Raw genomic sequence first — 19,561 nt, 5'->3', positions numbered from 1 at the left:
AGGATTGTACTGATGTTGTACGAAAAGATTTGCCTTCGTATTGTTCCGGAAACGTACGAACGTGTACTATTTCAGTCAGTCTCAGTACAAGATGTACTGACATTGACTGAACTAGCATGACAAATACGAACGTTTCCGGAAAACATACATACATACATACAATCACGCCTGTATCCCATAAAGGGGTAGGCAGAGCACATGAAACTACTAAAGCTTCAGTGCCACTCTTGGCAAATAAGGGGTTAAAAGAAAACGAAACTGTGACATTGCAGTGACAGGTTGCCAGCCTCTCGCCTACACCACAATTTAACCCATATCCCATAGTCGACTTCTACGACACCCACGGGAAGAAAAGGGGTGGTGAAATTCTTAACCCGTCACCACACAGATAAAACCCACTACATCAGTAGATACAATTTTATATCGATCAAGTTGGACGGCTTGGTTGCACTGGCCTTAAACATGTCTATCATTTGGAAGTTAGAATCTGAAATCTAGATATAGTATTATGAAATTATCTGGATCGAACTAAAATTTGGATTGCGTGCATTTTAAGCTTGGTTCCTAGAATAATCTATTGTGAATCCAGGAAGGATAAACTACTTATATCTGTACTATTTTAAGTACCGACAGACTGATTGATAAAAGTATTAATAAAAAATGGATCTAAAACTAGTATTTTATTTTAATTGTCGTGATTTTGTAAGTGGAGATAGTTAAAGGGATGGAGAGTGACAAGTGCTACTTTTTGTCTCTTTCTAACTCCCCACTTCTCTAAAATGTGGGGTGGAAGTTTGTATAAAACATTCCGCAGTTTTCGAACTTAACAAGCCGCGGGCACTGTGTGTGTCTGTTTGTTTGTCCGTCTTTCACGGCTAAACGGAGCGACGAATTGACGTGATTTTTTAGCTGGAGATAGTTGAAGGGATGGAGACTGACATAGGCTACTTTTTGTCTCTTTCTAACGCGAGTGAAGCAAGCTAGTATTATTATAAATGGGAAAGTGTGTGTGTCTGTTTGTCCGTCTTTCACGGCAAATCGGAGCGACGAATTGACGTGATTTTGCAATTGGAGATAGTTGAAGGGATGGAGAGTGACATAGGCTACTTTATCTCTTTCTAACTCCCCACTTCTCTAAAATGGGGGGTGGAATTTTGTATGAAACATTCCGCAGTTTTTGAACTAAACTCGAGCGAAGCCGCCGGCAAAAGCTAGTACGAAATAAAACAGTTTTAAAACAAGTGGGAAACCAATGTACTTTACAAACACAATACAGGACAGGACACTTCATTCGCGATTGACTTGACGTTAGGACATTACAATAAATTGACTTTACAATAAGTTTCACTCGCGCACCGGACAACTTGACATTACAATAAAGGCTAGCGCCCACTAGGCTCGTCGAATCGAATCGCAAAAATTCGCCGTATATACAATCAGAAGAGCTGTTAAATATCGAAAGTGAGACCAAAATTGGGTGTATTAAATTCAGAAATTATATATAAAAACGTGAATCGAAACGGAAATCAGCCCCTGTATCCTCCAAATACAATTTTTTAAACTGAAAAGTCCGATTAACCCCTCGAAAGCCGTTGCAAAAATTCGCTACTGAATTAATAACCTGAATCTTTTAATTACAGTATAAATTGTCTGAGACAGATCTGGAACAAGGCGGGTGAGGGGTTAATCCGTTAAACTTAAGTTTAGTAGACCAGTATCGATCGCTGTCGATTTCAAAAATGGTCACGGTTTTAATTTGTAGTCTGTTTCCTTTGCACTCATGTTCATATACGTGACAGCTTCTCTTTCGCACACTTAAGCAGTCTTTAAGCGTAAGCGAAATGATACGTCTGTGTGTGTGATTGGACGCAGTTTCATAGTAAATGTAGAAGGCGATTGGGATTCGATTGGGTGAGCCTAGTAGATGCCAGGATTAAGTTTCACTCCCGCACCGGATTGAGCTGAGCGACGTAACGACGCGCGACCAGCCAGTAACATCGGCAAAGCGCGCAGAGCGACGGAGATCTCGAGCCTTTTCCCGAGTGGCTCGAGCCTTTGCCCGAGTGGCTCGACCCGCGGCTCGAGCGGCCCGAGTCGGGGGAGTCGGAGCTCGAGTTGCGCGTCACGCGGGCTTCGAGGCGCTTCGCTTGCTGGTATAACTGGAATTAAAAACACCTTTGTTACACCATGGTTGCAGTAAATGATTATGAAATATACTTAGGGCCTATAGAACAGGGATCTTGTAACATCATGGTTGCAGTAAATAAATGATTATGAAATATACTCAGAGCCTATAGAACAGGGATCGCCAGTTAGTTTTTTAGAAATCATAAGCCGGGTCCACACTGGCAAACGCCTCGCGAGGCAAAGTCCGTGCTCACGCGCGCACGTTTGCCTCGCCCGACCTAATTTACGCGGCAAGATGGCGGCCCTCGGTCAGCTGTTCAAAATGGTTCTGCACGAGAGCACATATTTATTGCCATGAATCGTGACGAATGAGTTACTTTTCTTTTTAATTCGTATTTAAAAGAAAATGCGAAAACCACGAATTAGTGCGTTTTCACATTGTCCGATCGGATATCGGATGTAGGAAGGATTTCAAAGGCCAAAATCAAAGATGGCGGCGTAAATGTATGGAATATCGGGCCTAAATCCGACGGCCATTACTTGCCACGGAAATAAATACGTGCAGAACTCTTTCGAACAGCTGCCCGAGGGCCGCCAGCCCGCCATCTTGCCGAGCTTTGCGGCCAGTGTGGAGCCGGCGCCGGCACCGGCAATGGGAGTAGCGAGCCACTCACGCGCACGGGGTCGTCCAGGTGGAAGTGACCCGGCATGCCCTTCTCGCTCGCCGGCCCGCTCTCTCGCTCGTCTCGCACCACGCTGCGGAATTATTAGATTAGATAAAATAAGAAAAGATAATCGTTTATTGCGAACCATGGTTACAAAGTTTTTTGCATACCTATAAATAAGTACATAGGATCACATGGCACCCTGGTAGGGTATGGCAGTTCTTAATACTAGGTATTTAAAGTTAATATTTACTAATTAGGCTTATTATAAATGTGTTTCTTCCATATGCAAGGGATATACTTCATATACTCTTGGATAGAGTAATATGTTTGTCAATTGTAAATTCTTGAGCTTAGTAGTAAATAGGGAAGTTTTTCAACAACTATAAAATCAAGCCTAGTGGCATCGATTGCAGACGTTTCTGCTAATCAGAAGTTAAAACTATAAAATCTTCTAAATATATAAAAGAAGAAACTGACTGACTGACGTATCAATACATCCGATATCGGATCGGATAATATGAACACGCACTGAGGGCACAGAGGAATAAGTAAGGGAAGAGTTGTAACTCCATACATCAGTAAATGCGGGTTATTTGTATAGGCATAGTTAAGTGACATCTAGCGACAATCACGCGTCAAATAGCGTGAATCATCAGTACCACTACTCGATACTAGGTGGCAACAGTGTTTCGTCTGCCAAAAACTTAATATTAGAACAGTTTACAACTTATATTAATTACATGCAGAAGGAATTGAAAACAGAATACTGATTAATACTATTGTAATATTGGCTAAAAATTGGTGAGCGTTAGACTTTTCGTTCATTGCGACATCTATTGACAAGTAGCAGTACGGATAATTCACGCTAGTTGACGCGTGATTGTCGCTAGATGTCACTTAACTATGCCTATACAAATAACCCGCATTTACTGATGTGTGGAGTTACAACTCTTCCCTTAATAGGTACTTATTCCTCTATGCTAAGCCACTGGTCCCACCGCGAGCTATAAGCTATGAGCTATCGGCTATAAAACGAACAAAACATAATCACTCCCGTGCAAATAAAAGAGACACGGCGACATTGATAGCTCACCGCTGGGCGAGTAACTATAAACATCGCCGTGTCTCTTTTATTTACACGGGAGTGATTATCTTTTGTTCGTTTTTATAGCCGATAATTCATAGCTTACTAGCTCGCGGTGGGACCAGTGCCTAAGGGTTAATGTTCTTGGGACCCTGTCTGTGTGTGTAAAGGAGGTGTTACCTCTCGGTGACGACGTTGCAGTTGAGGCGCTGCGCGGGCGGGATGTCGACGGCGGCGGCCGCCACGATGATGGTGCGGTTGTGCTCGAACTCCGCCTTCCGCGCCTGACACACATTACCAACATTATACACAACACATATTACTACCACAGTATAATAGAGAGTACGGTGTGCTAGTACCAAAGACATATGTACAGATGTAGTGCGAAAAGGGTTTCCTTCGGAAACGTTCGTATTTGTCTTGTCATGCTAGTTCAGTCAATGTCAGTACATCTTGTACTGAGACTGACTGAAATAGCATGACACGTTCGTACGTTTCCGTACACAGAGAACCTCCTGTAGAGTGGCAATCTTGTATATTTTGTTCGCGATACGAGTCACCAGTGTTTGGGGTGCGAGGAGCGGGCGGGGAATGTGTTAAGCGCGCTGTGATTGGCCGTTTCAAGGACGGCGGGCAGTCGCGCCAGATGAAAAGGGACAGAAGTATGACTGTCCCTCTACTGACGCGTAAGTGGCCAATGTAAGTTGACCTATGGCGGCTCTGAATAAATTATAAATATGACTTATTTGTGGAATGTAATGCCGTCTGTTTTTAAATTTGAGCTTCTTGTTACCTTTCCACACCATTTCACACTACAGGTGGACATCTTTAAGGCATCAAAATACCCTTTTCCAATTTTTTTGTGCGAAAAACACGCGCTGCTTTCGGGCCTGTTACTTGGTCGATACTGATCGGGCACGGCGAGCGCCCGCGCTTATATCAGTGCAAATACTAGGAAGGCTGGCGACCGCGAGTCGTCTTGTAATGGATGTCTATAGGGGTTGGTCTGTGTTTCCGTAACAATACGAAGGCAAATCTTTTCGCACTACATCTGTAACTCCATATAGACGGATAACGTCTAGAAATAAACGTACCTCAAAGCCATAGAGAAAAACGTACGGTGACCTAGATGGCGTTACACCTTTGGGGTACGCTCGGCTAGAGTGCGCTAATATTAATATTTGACATTTTAACACATATCAACAATATGGGCCAAATTTTGTCAAAACTGAGGTTCGAAAGTTTTAAGCTTGTGTCGACTTGTCGAGAGATGGCAGTCATGCACTGTGATTACATATTTTACGTTGACAGTAACTTCTCTATAATACTCGATCCTCTTTGTTAGTACTTAGAAGATAGCACAGCGCAGTCCAAACCACTGGCAGATTAACCAGGTCTCTATTGGTCCCCATAAAGTCGTCATCAAATCGTGAATATTGTTTTCCTTCCGTAGACATGCGAATCTCACAAGGAGGAATAGGGTGTCTCCCTAGAGAGTATGGGATAAACTTTAATTATAGTACGTTACGCATACGTTCATATATCCTACCGACTGCGCCAACTAAATAAGTAAATAATAAATATTGGGGGACACCATACACAGATCAACCTAGCCCCAAACTAAGCAAAGCTTGCACTATGGGTGCTAGGCGACGATATGCTTAATTTTATAGATTAATACATACTTATATATATACACACCCTGCTTTTATTGAATTCCGTTAACTTTAAGGGAAGATTCTATAGTTCATTCAAACACAATCAATTTCTCTAAGAAACTAGCCTCTTAACTCTTACGGTTATCGAATTATTAAAAAAAAAAATATTATTGGATACGTGTGTGGCATCCCTTACCACTTTCTAATGTTATTTGTTTTGACATGTGCCGTCAAACACTTGACAATGACTTTAGTGTTATGATTAAGGCCCACTCACACTAATTAATCCATTTATTATGAATGGAAAGAAAAACATTTTTTTTTTAGAATTTAACAAAAAGCGATATACAGGGTGGTTCCTGATGATGAACCTAACTGCGAGTCGAATTTAACGGGAAACAAAAAAAAACACGGTGTATAGAAAACATCCACGACTCAGGAACAAATATCTGTGTTCATTACACAAATAAACGCCCTTACCGAGATTCGAACCCGGGACCGCGGCTTAGCAGGGTCACTACGCGCTAGGCCAGACCGGTCATTATCTAAAATATGTATTGAGGCGGAGGAGTTTTACGTGTGATATTTATCACCGTAATCAGTTATAAGGAGAATATTTTAATGACAATGTTCCTGGAACATTTACTGACCAAGCAACTGGTTACTGTTAGAAAAACTTGGATACCGTATGCTTCGGAGACTCAGTGCCCACAACCTTGTCAGACACGGTCACCGACGAGTCGTCGTGAGCGCGCGCCGCGGGCAGCTTGGGCACCAGGGCGCCAGGCGGCTTGGGCGCCAGCGCGCCGGGCGCCGGGGCCCCCGGGGCGCCGGCGGCGCGGCGAGCCACGAACAGGCGGTTCAGCTCATCCAGCTTCGACATTATAATCTTGTAGGTTCTGCACTCAGAGGTCTGCGAAATATTTTCGTATTAGGATCGATAAAAAACAAGAGTATTGAATGGTTCACGGTTATTTTCATTTTACCTACACATATTGATCGGGATATAGAGCAGTGGTAACGCTGAAAGTGAACGTAGCCGACGCGCGCGAAGGAACCCTCCTTCGCGCGCTGTCTAATCTAATGTCTATGCAACTTTGACATCCACCCGCCTTCGTCACTTTTCCGTGATCATGATGCATGCAACTGCGTCGAAATATCGGGAGCTCGACAAAAATCAAAAAGGTAATCACGGTCTATATCTCGATCAATATAAGTCTATGTTTGTCCTGCTTTCACGGCAAAACGGAGCGACGAATTGACGTAATTTTTTAAGGGAAGATAGTTGAAGAGATGGATAGTGATATTATTATTATTATTATTTATTTATTCATAATAAACAATTACACTTATGCTGTACAATTAATGCGCCAAACGGGAATAACCAGTTTGTTGGCGCTGCGCTCAGTTCTAACTTTAATCCTTACTGATTGATAGGTAACTGTTTACATGTTGAGTCTTATGTAAATACTATTGTTAGTAGAGATAAAGCATGCAACTATGTTAGGACAATATTTTGAACTAAAGTGTTTATAGCTACTAATACCTATTAGTTAGTATAAAATACTTTGTCTCTTTCTAACCCCCCCCCCCCCCCCCCCACTTCCGTAAAATGGGGGGTGAAAATATGTGTGGATCATTCCGCAATTTTCGAATTTAACGAAGCTGCGGGTAAAAGATAGTTTTATACAAATACAATGTAAGTTATGTAAGGAATTTACCCGTCGTTTGACCGCATCGACGCTGCTACTAGAAGACGAGAACTCAGTAGTCTCGCTCGACGTCCGGCCGCTCTCTTCCCGCTCGCTTCGCTCGTTGCGCTTGTCGCCGCGCCGCTCGCTCGGCCGCCTGCGACGCTCGCTGAGCTCGCTATGTCGCTCGCTGCGGCGCTCGCTGGCTGGCGCGCCTGAGCGGGCCTGTAGCTCGCACATTTGAGCGACCCGCGCGATTTGAGCCTGTGAGAAAATCAACAGATCTATTACATAAGAACGATACACTTAAACTTTATGTAAATTCAAAATGTAGGTAATATTTGATAATGGAAAGTACAACAATTACCTACCGGTAATTTAAATATGATTTCAATTGAACTACCTACTACAGGTAGAACCTTGGCTTTTAGTACGTCTTCACATTATCCGATCCGATATCGGATTTAGGACCGATATCCCATACATTTAAGCCGCCATATTTGATTTTTGCCTTTCATATCCTTCCGACATCCGATATCGGATCAGATAATGTGAAAACGAACTTAGGGATACCCCTAACGTCGGTAAGACACTATAATAAGATTCTGTTGTATATAATATCTCCTACAGTATTATTGAAAATCTAAAAAATATCTCGCCTGCTGATCCCGCAGCGCACGCTCCAGCGTGTCACGGAAGCTGCTCCGCGACCCTGACGAGCGGCGCACGCTGCCGCTCTTGCCTCGCCGCGCCTCACGAGTTTTGCCTCGTCGGGCTCCGCTCTTGCCTCGCCGGCTCTCGCCACTGTCAACCCGCCCCGCCTCGCGACTTTTGCCTCGTCGCGCTTCACCGCTGTCACTCCGCCGCGCTTCACGACTCTTGCCTCGCCGCGTGCCGCTGCTGTCACTTCGTTGCGCCTCGCGGGTCTTGCTCCGCCGAGTCTCACGGCTCTTGCCTCGTCGCGTCTCGCTCTCGCCTCGCCGAGTGGCGTGGCTCTTGCCTCGTCGACTCTCGGCGACGCTCTTGGTGCCGCGGCGCGGTTCGTCAACATTTTTGATGGGGTCGGTTCTATGACGTCTGCTGAGCGAATAAATAAGGCACATGAGATATTTTTATTTTATTTCAGATACAAAATACTTGTTAATAGGCACAAATAGGGGCATCTTAATTAATGCCCGCTTTTGACGAATTTGTAACAGCACCAGTCTATACCCATCCTAAATATAATATTGTATAAGTATAAGTAGAAGATAAATAATATGAATGTTCAAATTGCTATTTCAACTCTGAAATAAGTACCTATTGCGTTTAATGTAGCTTTCCATATACCTTCAATATCAAAATGTAAAGATTCTAACCTTCCTTCTTTTTCCTTTTGAAAGCTTAACTATGAGAGGAGAGAGTACCCAATCAAATAGAGCTTATCAATCTTATCATACCTTTGACGGTTATCCCGCTTATAGCTAGTATCGGACAGACCGGAGTCGTGAGAGAAGCGCTTGTCGGACGGCCCGGACGGCTTTATTTTATTTTTTTATTTTATTGGTATTCAGGATAACAACAGCCGTAAATATAACTAAGACATACTACTGCTTACGTATAAGAAGGCCAATAACAGTCATCCATTAAATTACATTTTGTAAGAATTAAATTAACTAAATGTTATATAAACAATCAAAATGTGCAATACACACAAATGCTCCAACGGCTAAAGTACATACAGGTTGTTGATTAAGTATTCTTATAATTACGTAACTTAAGGCTTCAATAGCTATCCACCTACTTAATTCATTAGAATACTAGTATAAATACCCATAAATACTCATAAGTCAGACACCAACAAAACTTACGTCAAGAATTTACAATAGTACCCACCAGACCATGGCCGATAAACAGCATAGCATTCCCCTAGTACCCAGTAAAAGTTACGATGATTTTATTTTATTTTTTGATTTTATTATTCATTTAAGTTTCAGTTTCATTAAAATTTTCGTTTTCACTGAGCAAAATTGCATAAATATCTTTTTTATATCTATGTTTAGACCCTATAAAAGGATCAGAAGAGGAAAATTCGGTGTTATACAAGTGAGGGATCCTAGATAGAACGGAGTTAGAACCATAGTTAGTAGTGTGAAAGGGAACATGAAAGAGAGTTGTGTGTCGGGTTCGCCGCCTTGGGACTCGAAATGAAAGGCTAGATAACAGTTCAGGACAGTCTAAACGATTTCTAATGATATCAAAAAGCAGGCTCATATCAGACATTTTGCGCCTATCCTCAAGAGAAATAAGGTCATATTCCCGGCAGTTACCTTTATACCCAACAGATGTCTTCTTAAATTTATAATTTAAATGAGCTATAAATCTTTTTTGGATTCTTTCGATGCGTTCTTTATGAACAGCATAGCAAACTGACCAAATTGGTGATGCATATTCAAGGATGGATCTCACATATGCGTAATATACAACTTTTAGACATGACAGGCTGTGAAAAGGTTTACAGGTTCTCATAACAAATCCCAAGCTTCGATATGACCTGTTTACAATGGAGTCCACATGATCTCTCATAGTCATTTTGGAATCTAGGATTACTCCCAGGTCACGTACTACATCTACTCTGTTCACCGTTACGCCATTAAAGTGGTATGGATAAATGATTGGCTTAAGGCTGCGAGTAAAACTTATGCTCTGACACTTGGTAACACTAATTGTTATCTTATTACGACAGTAATACTCGACTAGATTATTAAGATCATTCTGCAGCAGTTCGCAATCTGCTATAGATTTTATACGCATGAAAACTTTTTTATCATCAGCGTATAGCAAATGGCGCGCGGTGAGAAAACACGTATCAATATCATATATATAAGCATTATAAAAAAGGGGACCCAAATGGGAGCCTTGGGGCACCCCGGAGGGTATATCGATGTAGTCTGACCTGAAGCCACCGAGAACTACAGCCTGGGAACGGTTAATAAGATATGATTCGACCCATCTGAGCAGGTCTCCATGAATTCCTAGTGCTTCAAGCTTCATGAGAAGTATGGCATGGTTGACACGATCAAACGCTTTCTCAAAGTCGGTATATATCACGTCAACTTGACCGCCACCTTCCATTTCTGTTAAAACATGATTAGTAAAACAAGCCAAGTTTGAGACTGTAGAGCGTCCTTTTAAAAAACCGTGCTGTTTATCCGAGATTCCAAGAGACACAATGGGGTAAATTTGTTTATATATTATGGATTCAAAAAGTTTACCTATGGTATTGAGGATAGAGATAGGTCGATAATTCTCGATATTGGACTTAGAACCTTTTTTGTGTATAGGAATAATATGGGCCTTTTTCCATATGGAGGGGAAAATGCAGCTTTTTAGTGATTGTTGAAAAAGAAGGGTTAAGGGATATGCAAGACTTTCAGCACACGAGGATAAAAAGATAGGTGGAATACCGTCACAGCCAGGTCCCTTAGTTTTATCTAGACGCTTTAACAAACTTAGTACGATTTCGCAGGTTACATCGATACTGGACAGATCATCACACCGATTATTACTTAGATGACTATTGTTAGGGTTACAAGAGGAGCTTGTTGTGTCAAATACGCTCTCAAAAAATGTGTTAAACGCATTACAAATATCTACGCCATTGTTGTAGTGATTGCTACCTAAATTAAAACTATTAGGATAATTTGAACCTCCGCGTTTAGACTTCACGTATTTCCAGAAGAATTTAGGAGATCGCTTGATGTAAGATTCGGTATTGTTACTAAAACGCTGAAAACACTCATTCTGAACCAGTTTTTGTCTAGCTCTTAACATAGAAAATTCGTCGTAATCACGGGGGTTTAAAAACTTTTTCCACCTTCGATGAACTTTAGTTTTTTCTTTAATTATCTTTATGAGCGAGGAACTGTACCAAATAGGGTATGAGTCGTATATAAATTTAACAAAACAACACGTCTAACTTAGAAATTGGTTGACATTGAGACACGAGCATAGGCATATTACCAAAACACAGGTCTAAAGTATTGCCACATGAGTTTTTAATATAATTGTACTGAGTTAACCCTAAATACTGCATGTCCTCAATAAAAGATAACGCCGCACTTTGATAGTCCGTTCTGCCCTGACTTAGCAAAGAAAAACCTACACCATTACTCCAGGATATACAAGGTATATTAAAGTCTCCTATTACAAGATAGGTACACGACGGAAATGTTTCGATTGTACGCATTATACTATTTTTTATGTCATCTAAGTTTGATGGCAAATTTTCCTCTACGGGCGGTAAATACGCTAATACAGCAATTAAATCGGTCGGGGCGCCGAGAGCGCGGCTCGGTATACTTATACACAACGATTCAATACCTGCGCAGGACCACTCACTGTACACTGCAGCACAAAGGTTGCGGCGGGCACATACCATGACTCCGCCGCCCGTACACTTATTAGTTGACTGAAGATTTCTGTCACATCGAAATACATCGTATCGGAAATCACAAAGTTCAGAATCCAAAATGTCGCTCTGTAACCATGTCTCAGTTAAAAATATTAAATCATAATCATTATGTAGTATGTTATTGTATATATCTAAACACTTAGTTCGGAGACCGCGAACATTTTGGTAAAAAATATTCAACTTATTGTTTATATTAGGATATACCGTGTTATTCACTATCATAGAAATAAATAACGATCAAAATTCGTCTTAATATTTGTAAAAAGTCTCGTGATATTTGTGACAGTAACCTGATACAATGTTTATTCTTATGTACGTTAATATAATGTAAGGTATAAGAGTAGAAGTTTACTATGGGGAAATGTATTACAATAGTAGGGAAAATATTCGTATTTATGTGTAATGTTAGACATATTAAATTGTTAATTGATTGGTGTTCGTTGAGTTCATTTAAGTATTGATATATTAATCTATCCCTGTAGAAGAATAATATAAGTTTTGTGTCTAACAGATTAAGGTTGATAACGGGTTTACTCAAATGAGCTACATGATGCCAGTTCAGTGTTGATCGATAAAGATATAATTTAGCATATATACTCATTAAGGAACAGCTGTTTATGTAGTGGGTGCTAGGGGCTTGCATCACTGTCGTCGGCGGTGGTGTACTCGTACGTTTAACAAAACAAACAGAGTTAGGTATAGGTATAATTGGAAGTATACTTTTTGGTGTCTGATCTTTAAAAATAAATTGGATAGTACTTACGGTAATTGCGTAGGATACATTATTTAGTATGACTTTAAATAGGTAGGTATAGCTCTGATAAACACACAACGTAGATAGAATAAACAACATTAAAATAAGTTGTAATTTATCAAATATTTCGCACATAAAATTACTATGCAAAAAAAGTCACTTAATTTTATTTATGTCGTTCGCGTCCTTTACGTGAATAATAGGAGATTTATCGGATTTTCTTGCGAATATCTTGCAGTTGCGTACCCACACATACTTATAGCTTGCCACGTCTGCCGCGTCCTTGGTTTCCTTGCGAAGTTGCTTGTAGAATGGAATCAAATGTTCGTTTACAAATATTTTGGTTGATTCACCTGACATGCCGATATCTGTAGTGGTAATACCTTTACGCCTACGTATGCCGGATAAAATGCTGTCCTTGATAACTTGCGAGTTTAATTGTACGACGATGTTACGTGGCCTGCCAGCCACTGCCACCCGAGGCTGTACCCGGTTCGCATGCAGAATACTTGCTGTAGTTAAATCCACTCCGGCTATATTAGCGATGTTTGTGACGATGGCAGAAAGATTTTCGGCTTTATTTTCCGGGATCCCCGAGATTTCTAGGTTATGTAAGCGGTCGCGTTGCTGTAGGGCGTGATGTTCCAATTGTAAATGATTGTAAGATTCTTTCAAGGTGGAGACATCCCGTTCTAACGATTCTATCTTATTGACAGTAATTTCTATGGCGTCGACACGTGTACATAGACCATCCTGACGGTGGGAGTGAAAGTTGAGAGAGTCCTTAAATTCCGCGATATCGGCCTTGAACTGATTGTGTTCGATGACCAGGTTTTCAGTCGTCGCCCGCACGCTGGAGAGCTGGTCCTTGATATCAGAGACATCCGACTTCATACTCGATATATCAGACTTTTGAGATTTGCAAATGTCCACCAGGTCCTTTATATCCTTGCGAAATTCCAAAATGTCTTTTGTGATGTCACTCTCAAAATCAGGCTGTTTGCGTTTTCTAATTGTAATTTGAGAATCACTGTGGTAAATATCCTTTAATTTGTTTAAATCCGGCTGCGAGCCAGCATTACGTGCCAGATTACCTACACCCAGGTTATCGGTGTTGAGTTTAGGATTATCGACCATGTTTCCGGGCACGAGATTAGCTAATTGCTTGAAGGAGATGCGGCTGGAGGAGGTTAACGTTGCACACAGTAGATAAGATGCACGCACGAAAATGTCATAAGTGTATCGCTGACGATTTTTAAAATGATCTTTACACTTATAGGCACACGATCTAATTACCGGTGGTTCCGAATTTATTTTATTTTTTTTTATTTTATTTAAACTTGGGAAACAAACAAGCAAACTATTACATCAACAAAAAAGATAATTTAGGTAATACATAGCCAAAACAGTTTCCACTTATAACTAATAACATTTGTGATTGCTCAGACAAGACTTAAGTTATTAGGTTACTAACAGATATATTTCTTAACTATATTATTAAACAATATACAATATTTTCAAACTATACTGTATATATATTTACTATATTACTACACTATTACACTATATTAATATAAAACAGAAACGAATGCTCAGTTATTTATTAAAGTTATACTTAGATATTTTTTAGCATTTTTTTTTTTTTTTTTTTTTTTTTTTTAATTGCAGAAACAAACTGTTGGACGGACATATGGTTTATATCATAGTCAATGTATTTATCGTTATAATTTTTACAAGCCCTTATTAGGAACCTATTTCTTGCATACGCTGTACGACATGACGGAGTAGCAAACAAACTTACAGAACGAGTACGCCGACTCGGACACCTATATGAGATTTTTGAGAGGAGATTAGGAGAATCGATCAAACCATTCAAAATTTTGTATAGAAGTATCTGGTCATTGACTTCACGACGCTTACTTAGAGGTTCAATATGTGTACTATCAAAATCCCAAAATTTATATTTCAACCTTCTAATAAATTTGTTTTGAATCTTTTCAATTGTATCAATATGTACGTTAAAGTGTGGACACCAAATTGTACTAGCGTATTCTAAATTTGATCGGACATAAGCATTATAAAGTAGTTCTAATGTTTTGGGGTTTTTAAAATCTTTACTTTGTCGGAATACAAATCCCAACATTTTATATGCCTTAGCTGATATTTTATTTATGTGAGAAATAAACTGCAGTTCGCGATCTAAAGTTACACCTAAATCCTTAACTTCAGTTACGACTTTAAGAGGCTTGTTATCAAGAAAGTAGTTGAAAACTATAGGATTACTCTTTCGAGAGAATGAGATGGCACAACATTTTTCAACATTTAAAAAGAGCTTATTAGCTGAACAGTAAGAACTTAATCTATTAAGATCGTTTTGTAAATTAAGGCAGTCATTTTCAGATTTAACAATAGAGAAAATTTTGGTATCATCGGCATACAACAGTAGTCGAGAATGTTGAAAGCATTTGGCTACGTCGTTTATGTAGATGTTAAAAAGTAAAGGACCGAGGTGAGACCCCTGTGGAACACCGGATGAAATGGGAACGAAACTAGAAATGTAACCTTTGACAGCTACAGCCTGGGTTCTATTACGTAGGTACGATGTAAACCATCTTAGAAGGTTTCCATGAATGCCAAAAGTAGCTAGTTTTTTTATAAGTATGGAATGTGAAATTTTGGCAAATGCCTTAGAATAATCTGTGTATATGGCGTCTACCTGAAATCCCTTGTCCATAGATTCCAACACAAAATCAATTAGTTCGGAAAGATTAGACTCGGTAGAACGCTTTTTGACAAATCCATGTTGTTGGTGTATTAACATAGGGCTAATTATGCCACAGAGATTATCGAAAATTATTTTCTCAAAAAGTTTCGGAAGTACAGATAATTTTGAAATGGCACGGTAATTTTGAATATCATGTTTGTCACCGCTCTTAAGAATAGGGGTTACCACTGAGCGCTTCCAAATGCTTGGTAAAGACCCACATGACAAAGAAAGATTAAATAGCATGGTTATTGGTAACGCTAATGTTTCTCGACAGCTTTTTAAAAATACCGGGTGTATCCCATCCGGACCACAGCCTTTAGATACTATCAGGTTATTTAAATATGTTTTAACTATCTCACAAGTTATATTCACAGTACTGATAACGTTATTAGGAAAGTCGTTACCAATGCAGGACTCAGGAAAACATATGGTAGGATCTTGATTTATATCTTGATTTACTTCAAATACTGATTGAAAAAAAATGTTAAATAAATCTGCAATCTCTTGCCCATTAGACGCGGTATTATTTTTTAGGTATAATGTATCTGGAACACCATTAATAGATGTTTTAGATTTCATAAAAGTCCAAAAATATTTGGAGTTAAATCGAATATTATTTTCAATTCTAGAAATATAAAGACTGTAACATGTGGCCTCCATCTCTTTAACTTTTGCTCGCAAATTTGAAAAACTTATATAATCAGCTATTCTCTCGTAAATTTTCCATTTCTTATGTATCTTAAGTTTTTTCTTTATAAGTTTGATTAAAGGTCGAGAGTACCACACCGGGAATTTATTATCACTAGAGCTGACCGTTTTAGTGGGCACTAAATCATCTATAACTCTATTCACTATCTCGTAAAACATATCTACTGCATTATCAACATCATCGAGTGATAGAACGTGTTCCCAATCAACTTTATTCAATTCTTCATTTATGAGGTCATAGTCAGCCGCGAAAAAACGACGAACTAGACGAGAACTAGGTTTTAAAAAGTGATCAGTCAACCCTATATGAGTCTTCACACAAAAGACTGGGTGATGACCATCTATCGGAACCAACGCTTCGACTGGTGATAAGGTGCAGTCGATATTAGATAAAACCAAATCCAACTGCCTACCGTTCTTATTAGGTATGTCATTAAATTGATACCAATCGACAAAAGACATAAAAGCAGATAGTTGTATTGTTAAGTTATCAAAATGGGGATTTGATATCTTTAATTTCCTTTGACCGGTGTTGACAGAAACCCAGGATGCTCCAGTGATATTAAAATCCCCCAATACCAGAAATTTATCATTTGGAAAATCTGTGAAAATATTGGATAAAAATTCAAAAAATGAAGATTGTGAGTCAACTTGATACCTACTTTGCGGAAAGTAACAACAAAATATCCTTAATTTCATAAAATCAGGGCCCTTAGAAACAGGTATGTCGACCCAAGTAATATCAGCGTCAGGTAGGCTTACCATCGGTTGGACATCACAAGCCTTAGCCTTGAGTCTACGGTGTACAGCGATAAGCGTGCCACCTCCTCGTGTCATGCCTACTTTCTCATAATCGCGGTCTGTCCGGTACACTGTATAGCGCGAATCAAAAAGCTCCGTGTCAAAAATACCTGGTAAAAGCCAAGTTTCAGTGAGACAAATTAAATCGTAATCAAATCTTATTACATTGCGAAGAAAATCATTGGTTTTGGATCTTAAACCACGTACATTTTGATAATATATACTTAAACTCGTATTAATCACAGGGAAAAACAAAATTAGTAAATATTATGGACGATTCTGTTGTTTTGAAAGTATAGTTAATGGAAATAATAATGTTGTCAAAGCGTATTGGTATTAATAGTATGCAAGAAATGGTGTACCTACCCATATATAATATTATATGGCGAGAGTATTTTATGACGTAAAAAAATATATGGTATACAAATAATTGAATAATTAATGTTTTTTTGTTTCTGCAATTTTTTTTAAACACTGAACTGGTCTTAATATTATAAACGTGTAAATTCAGATTTAACTTTCCTAAATAAGTAGAATAAACACTTATGTGATCTTGTTTAAAGATTCCTCCGAGGAAATATATAAAATAGGTGACTTCTCATCCCTACGCACCATAATGGTACAGTTTCGGACCCAACAATATTGGTAATTTTTTTGACGCGCTTTTTCTTTTGCAACTCTGAGTAAGTGTTTATTGTAAGCAGACAAGTGGTCATTAACATAAATACGATTAGTACAGTTGGGAATTCCAAGGTCAGAAGCTTTTAAATTTTTGTGTTTCCGTAGGCATGCCATAAAATCGTCCTTTTTATATCTAGCCTGCATTTTCACAATTATTGGTTTAGGTATGGTACTGTCCCTGTCGTTTCTTACGGCGACACGTGTCACAAAGTCGATGTCCGTATTTGTGTTCAGCTGGAATCCACTAATTTCGGCCAGTGATCGGACAACAGTAAACAGATTTTCCCCTTTCATCTCCGGGACACCGTTAATCTGTATATTGGATCTCCTTACCCACTGCTCATTTCTTCTGGAATCATTGATGACATCACTGATGTTTTTTTTAATATCCTCTAGCTCAGATTTGCTTTCCTCAAGTATGCTTACCCGGGACTCGATATTATTGATCCTCTCACCCAGGTCCCCAAGCTTGGTGTCTATACTCGACCTCATCTCAGCTATGTCGCACTTGACTTGCGATAAGTCGGATTGTATTTGCTGAATTGCTGAAAGCTGTGTTTGTAGTGACGTCACCTTAGATAAGATATCATGTAACACAGCTTCGGGGCAGGAGGATTGCAGTGGATTATCACTTGCCCTGGTCTGGTACAAGTTTGGAGGGGTGAACTTTATTTAAATATTACGAGCAAATTGTGAAGTATGTGACGCGTCCGTTGTGAGAGGACGGCACCGCGAGAAAGTCATTCATATTAAGATTGTCTATCTATGTAGCCCTGTACTCCTGTGTGACTGTCTAGGTCTGTACCCCCACAACCACATGTCTTCCTACGTTTGCTACGCGAGTACATTGCCTCGTGATGTACCTCGCTCTGTATAGACCTGATTAGCACCTAAGATACATGTCGTGACGTCACGTCCTGTGATCCTGTCACGGGCGGCAGGACTCACGTGTTCCTGTGCGGGCGGCGCGCGAGCCGCGAGCTGCGCATGTAGCGGCCCCGGTCCACAAGCTACAGAACACACATCCGTCGTGACGTCACGCCCTGTCACGGTCGCCACGGGCGGCAGGACTCACGTGTTCCTGTGCGGGCGGCGCGCGAGCCGCGAGCTGCGCATGTAGCGGCCCCGGTCCACAAGCTACAGAACACACATCCGTCGTGACGTCACGCCCTGTCACGGTCGCCACGGGCGGCAGGACTCACGTGTTCCTGTGCGGGCGGCGCGCTTACCGCGAGCCGCGCATGTAGCGGCCCAGGTCCACAAGCTACAGAACACACATCCGTCGTGACGTCACGCCCTGTCACGGTCGCCACGGGCGGCAGGACTCACGTGTTCCTGTGCGGGCGGCGCGCGAGCCGCGAGCTGCGCATGTAGCGGCCCCGGTCCACAAGCTACAGAACACACATCCGTCGTGACGTCACGCCCTGTCACGGTCGCCACGGGCGGCAGGACTCACGTGTTCCTGTGCGGGCGGCGCGCTTACCGCGAGCCGCGCATGTAGCGGCCCAGGTCCACAAGCTACAGAACACACATCCGTCGTGACGTCACGCCCTGTCACGGTCGCCACGGGCGGCGGTACTCACGTGTTCCTATGCGGGCGGCGCGCGGGCCGCGAGCCGCGCATGTAGCGGTCCAGGTCCAAGATGTCGGCGCCCGGAGCGTCCTCCGACCACGACGACGACTCCGTCATGACGTCACAGCATGTCACGAGCTCTGCAATAACCAGATCATTACGAAATCATTTGAAATAACATACATACTCGTACAACTTACATACAATCACGCCTCTATCTTTTAAAGGGGTAGGCAGAGCACATGAAACTAATAAAGCTTCAGTGCCACTCTTGGCAAATAATGGGTTTAAAGAAAACGAAACTGTGACATTGCAGTTACAGGTTGCCAGCCTCGCCTACGCCACCATCTAACCCATATCCCAGTCACCTTCTACGACATCCACGGGAAGAAAGGGGGTGGTGAAATTCTTAACCCGTCACCACACAGATAAAATAAGTAAATTTAAAGTTTTTCCTACTAAGAATCACGAGCCCTTTCGATCCTAATAGGTGAAAAAAGCGTCCAAAATTTAATTTTTCCACTTCGTTACCATTTTGCAAAGACTTTTTTTTTTTTTTTTTACTGTTTATTTCAAATTAATAATATTACAGTTTC

At 40.7% G+C, this 19,561-nt stretch overlaps 1 protein-coding gene across 1 annotated transcript; it reads right to left on the bottom strand.

Moving 5' to 3' along the window:
- Positions 1-1,244: 1,244 nt before the first annotated feature.
- LOC125238952 (serine/arginine repetitive matrix protein 2-like) lies at positions 1,245-9,799 on the bottom strand. Its single transcript, XM_048146452.1, has 8 exons — positions 9,770-9,799; positions 8,668-8,747; positions 7,888-8,308; positions 7,259-7,492; positions 6,223-6,450; positions 4,060-4,163; positions 2,802-2,883; positions 1,245-2,159 (listed from the first exon to the last, which is right to left on the bottom strand). The coding sequence occupies exons 1-8, from the start codon at positions 9,797-9,799 to the stop codon at positions 1,941-1,943; spliced, it is 1,398 nt and encodes a 465-aa protein (XP_048002409.1). The 3' UTR covers positions 1,245-1,940.
- Positions 9,800-19,561: the final 9,762 nt, after the last annotated feature.

The sequence above is a fragment of the Leguminivora glycinivorella genome, chromosome 24, assembly GCF_023078275.1.
Source record: "Leguminivora glycinivorella isolate SPB_JAAS2020 chromosome 24, LegGlyc_1.1, whole genome shotgun sequence".
In the NCBI taxonomy this organism is placed as follows: domain Eukaryota; kingdom Metazoa; phylum Arthropoda; class Insecta; order Lepidoptera; family Tortricidae; genus Leguminivora; species Leguminivora glycinivorella.
The sequence above is the reverse complement of the archived record's forward strand: the minus strand, read 5'-3'. Positions and strand labels throughout refer to the sequence as shown.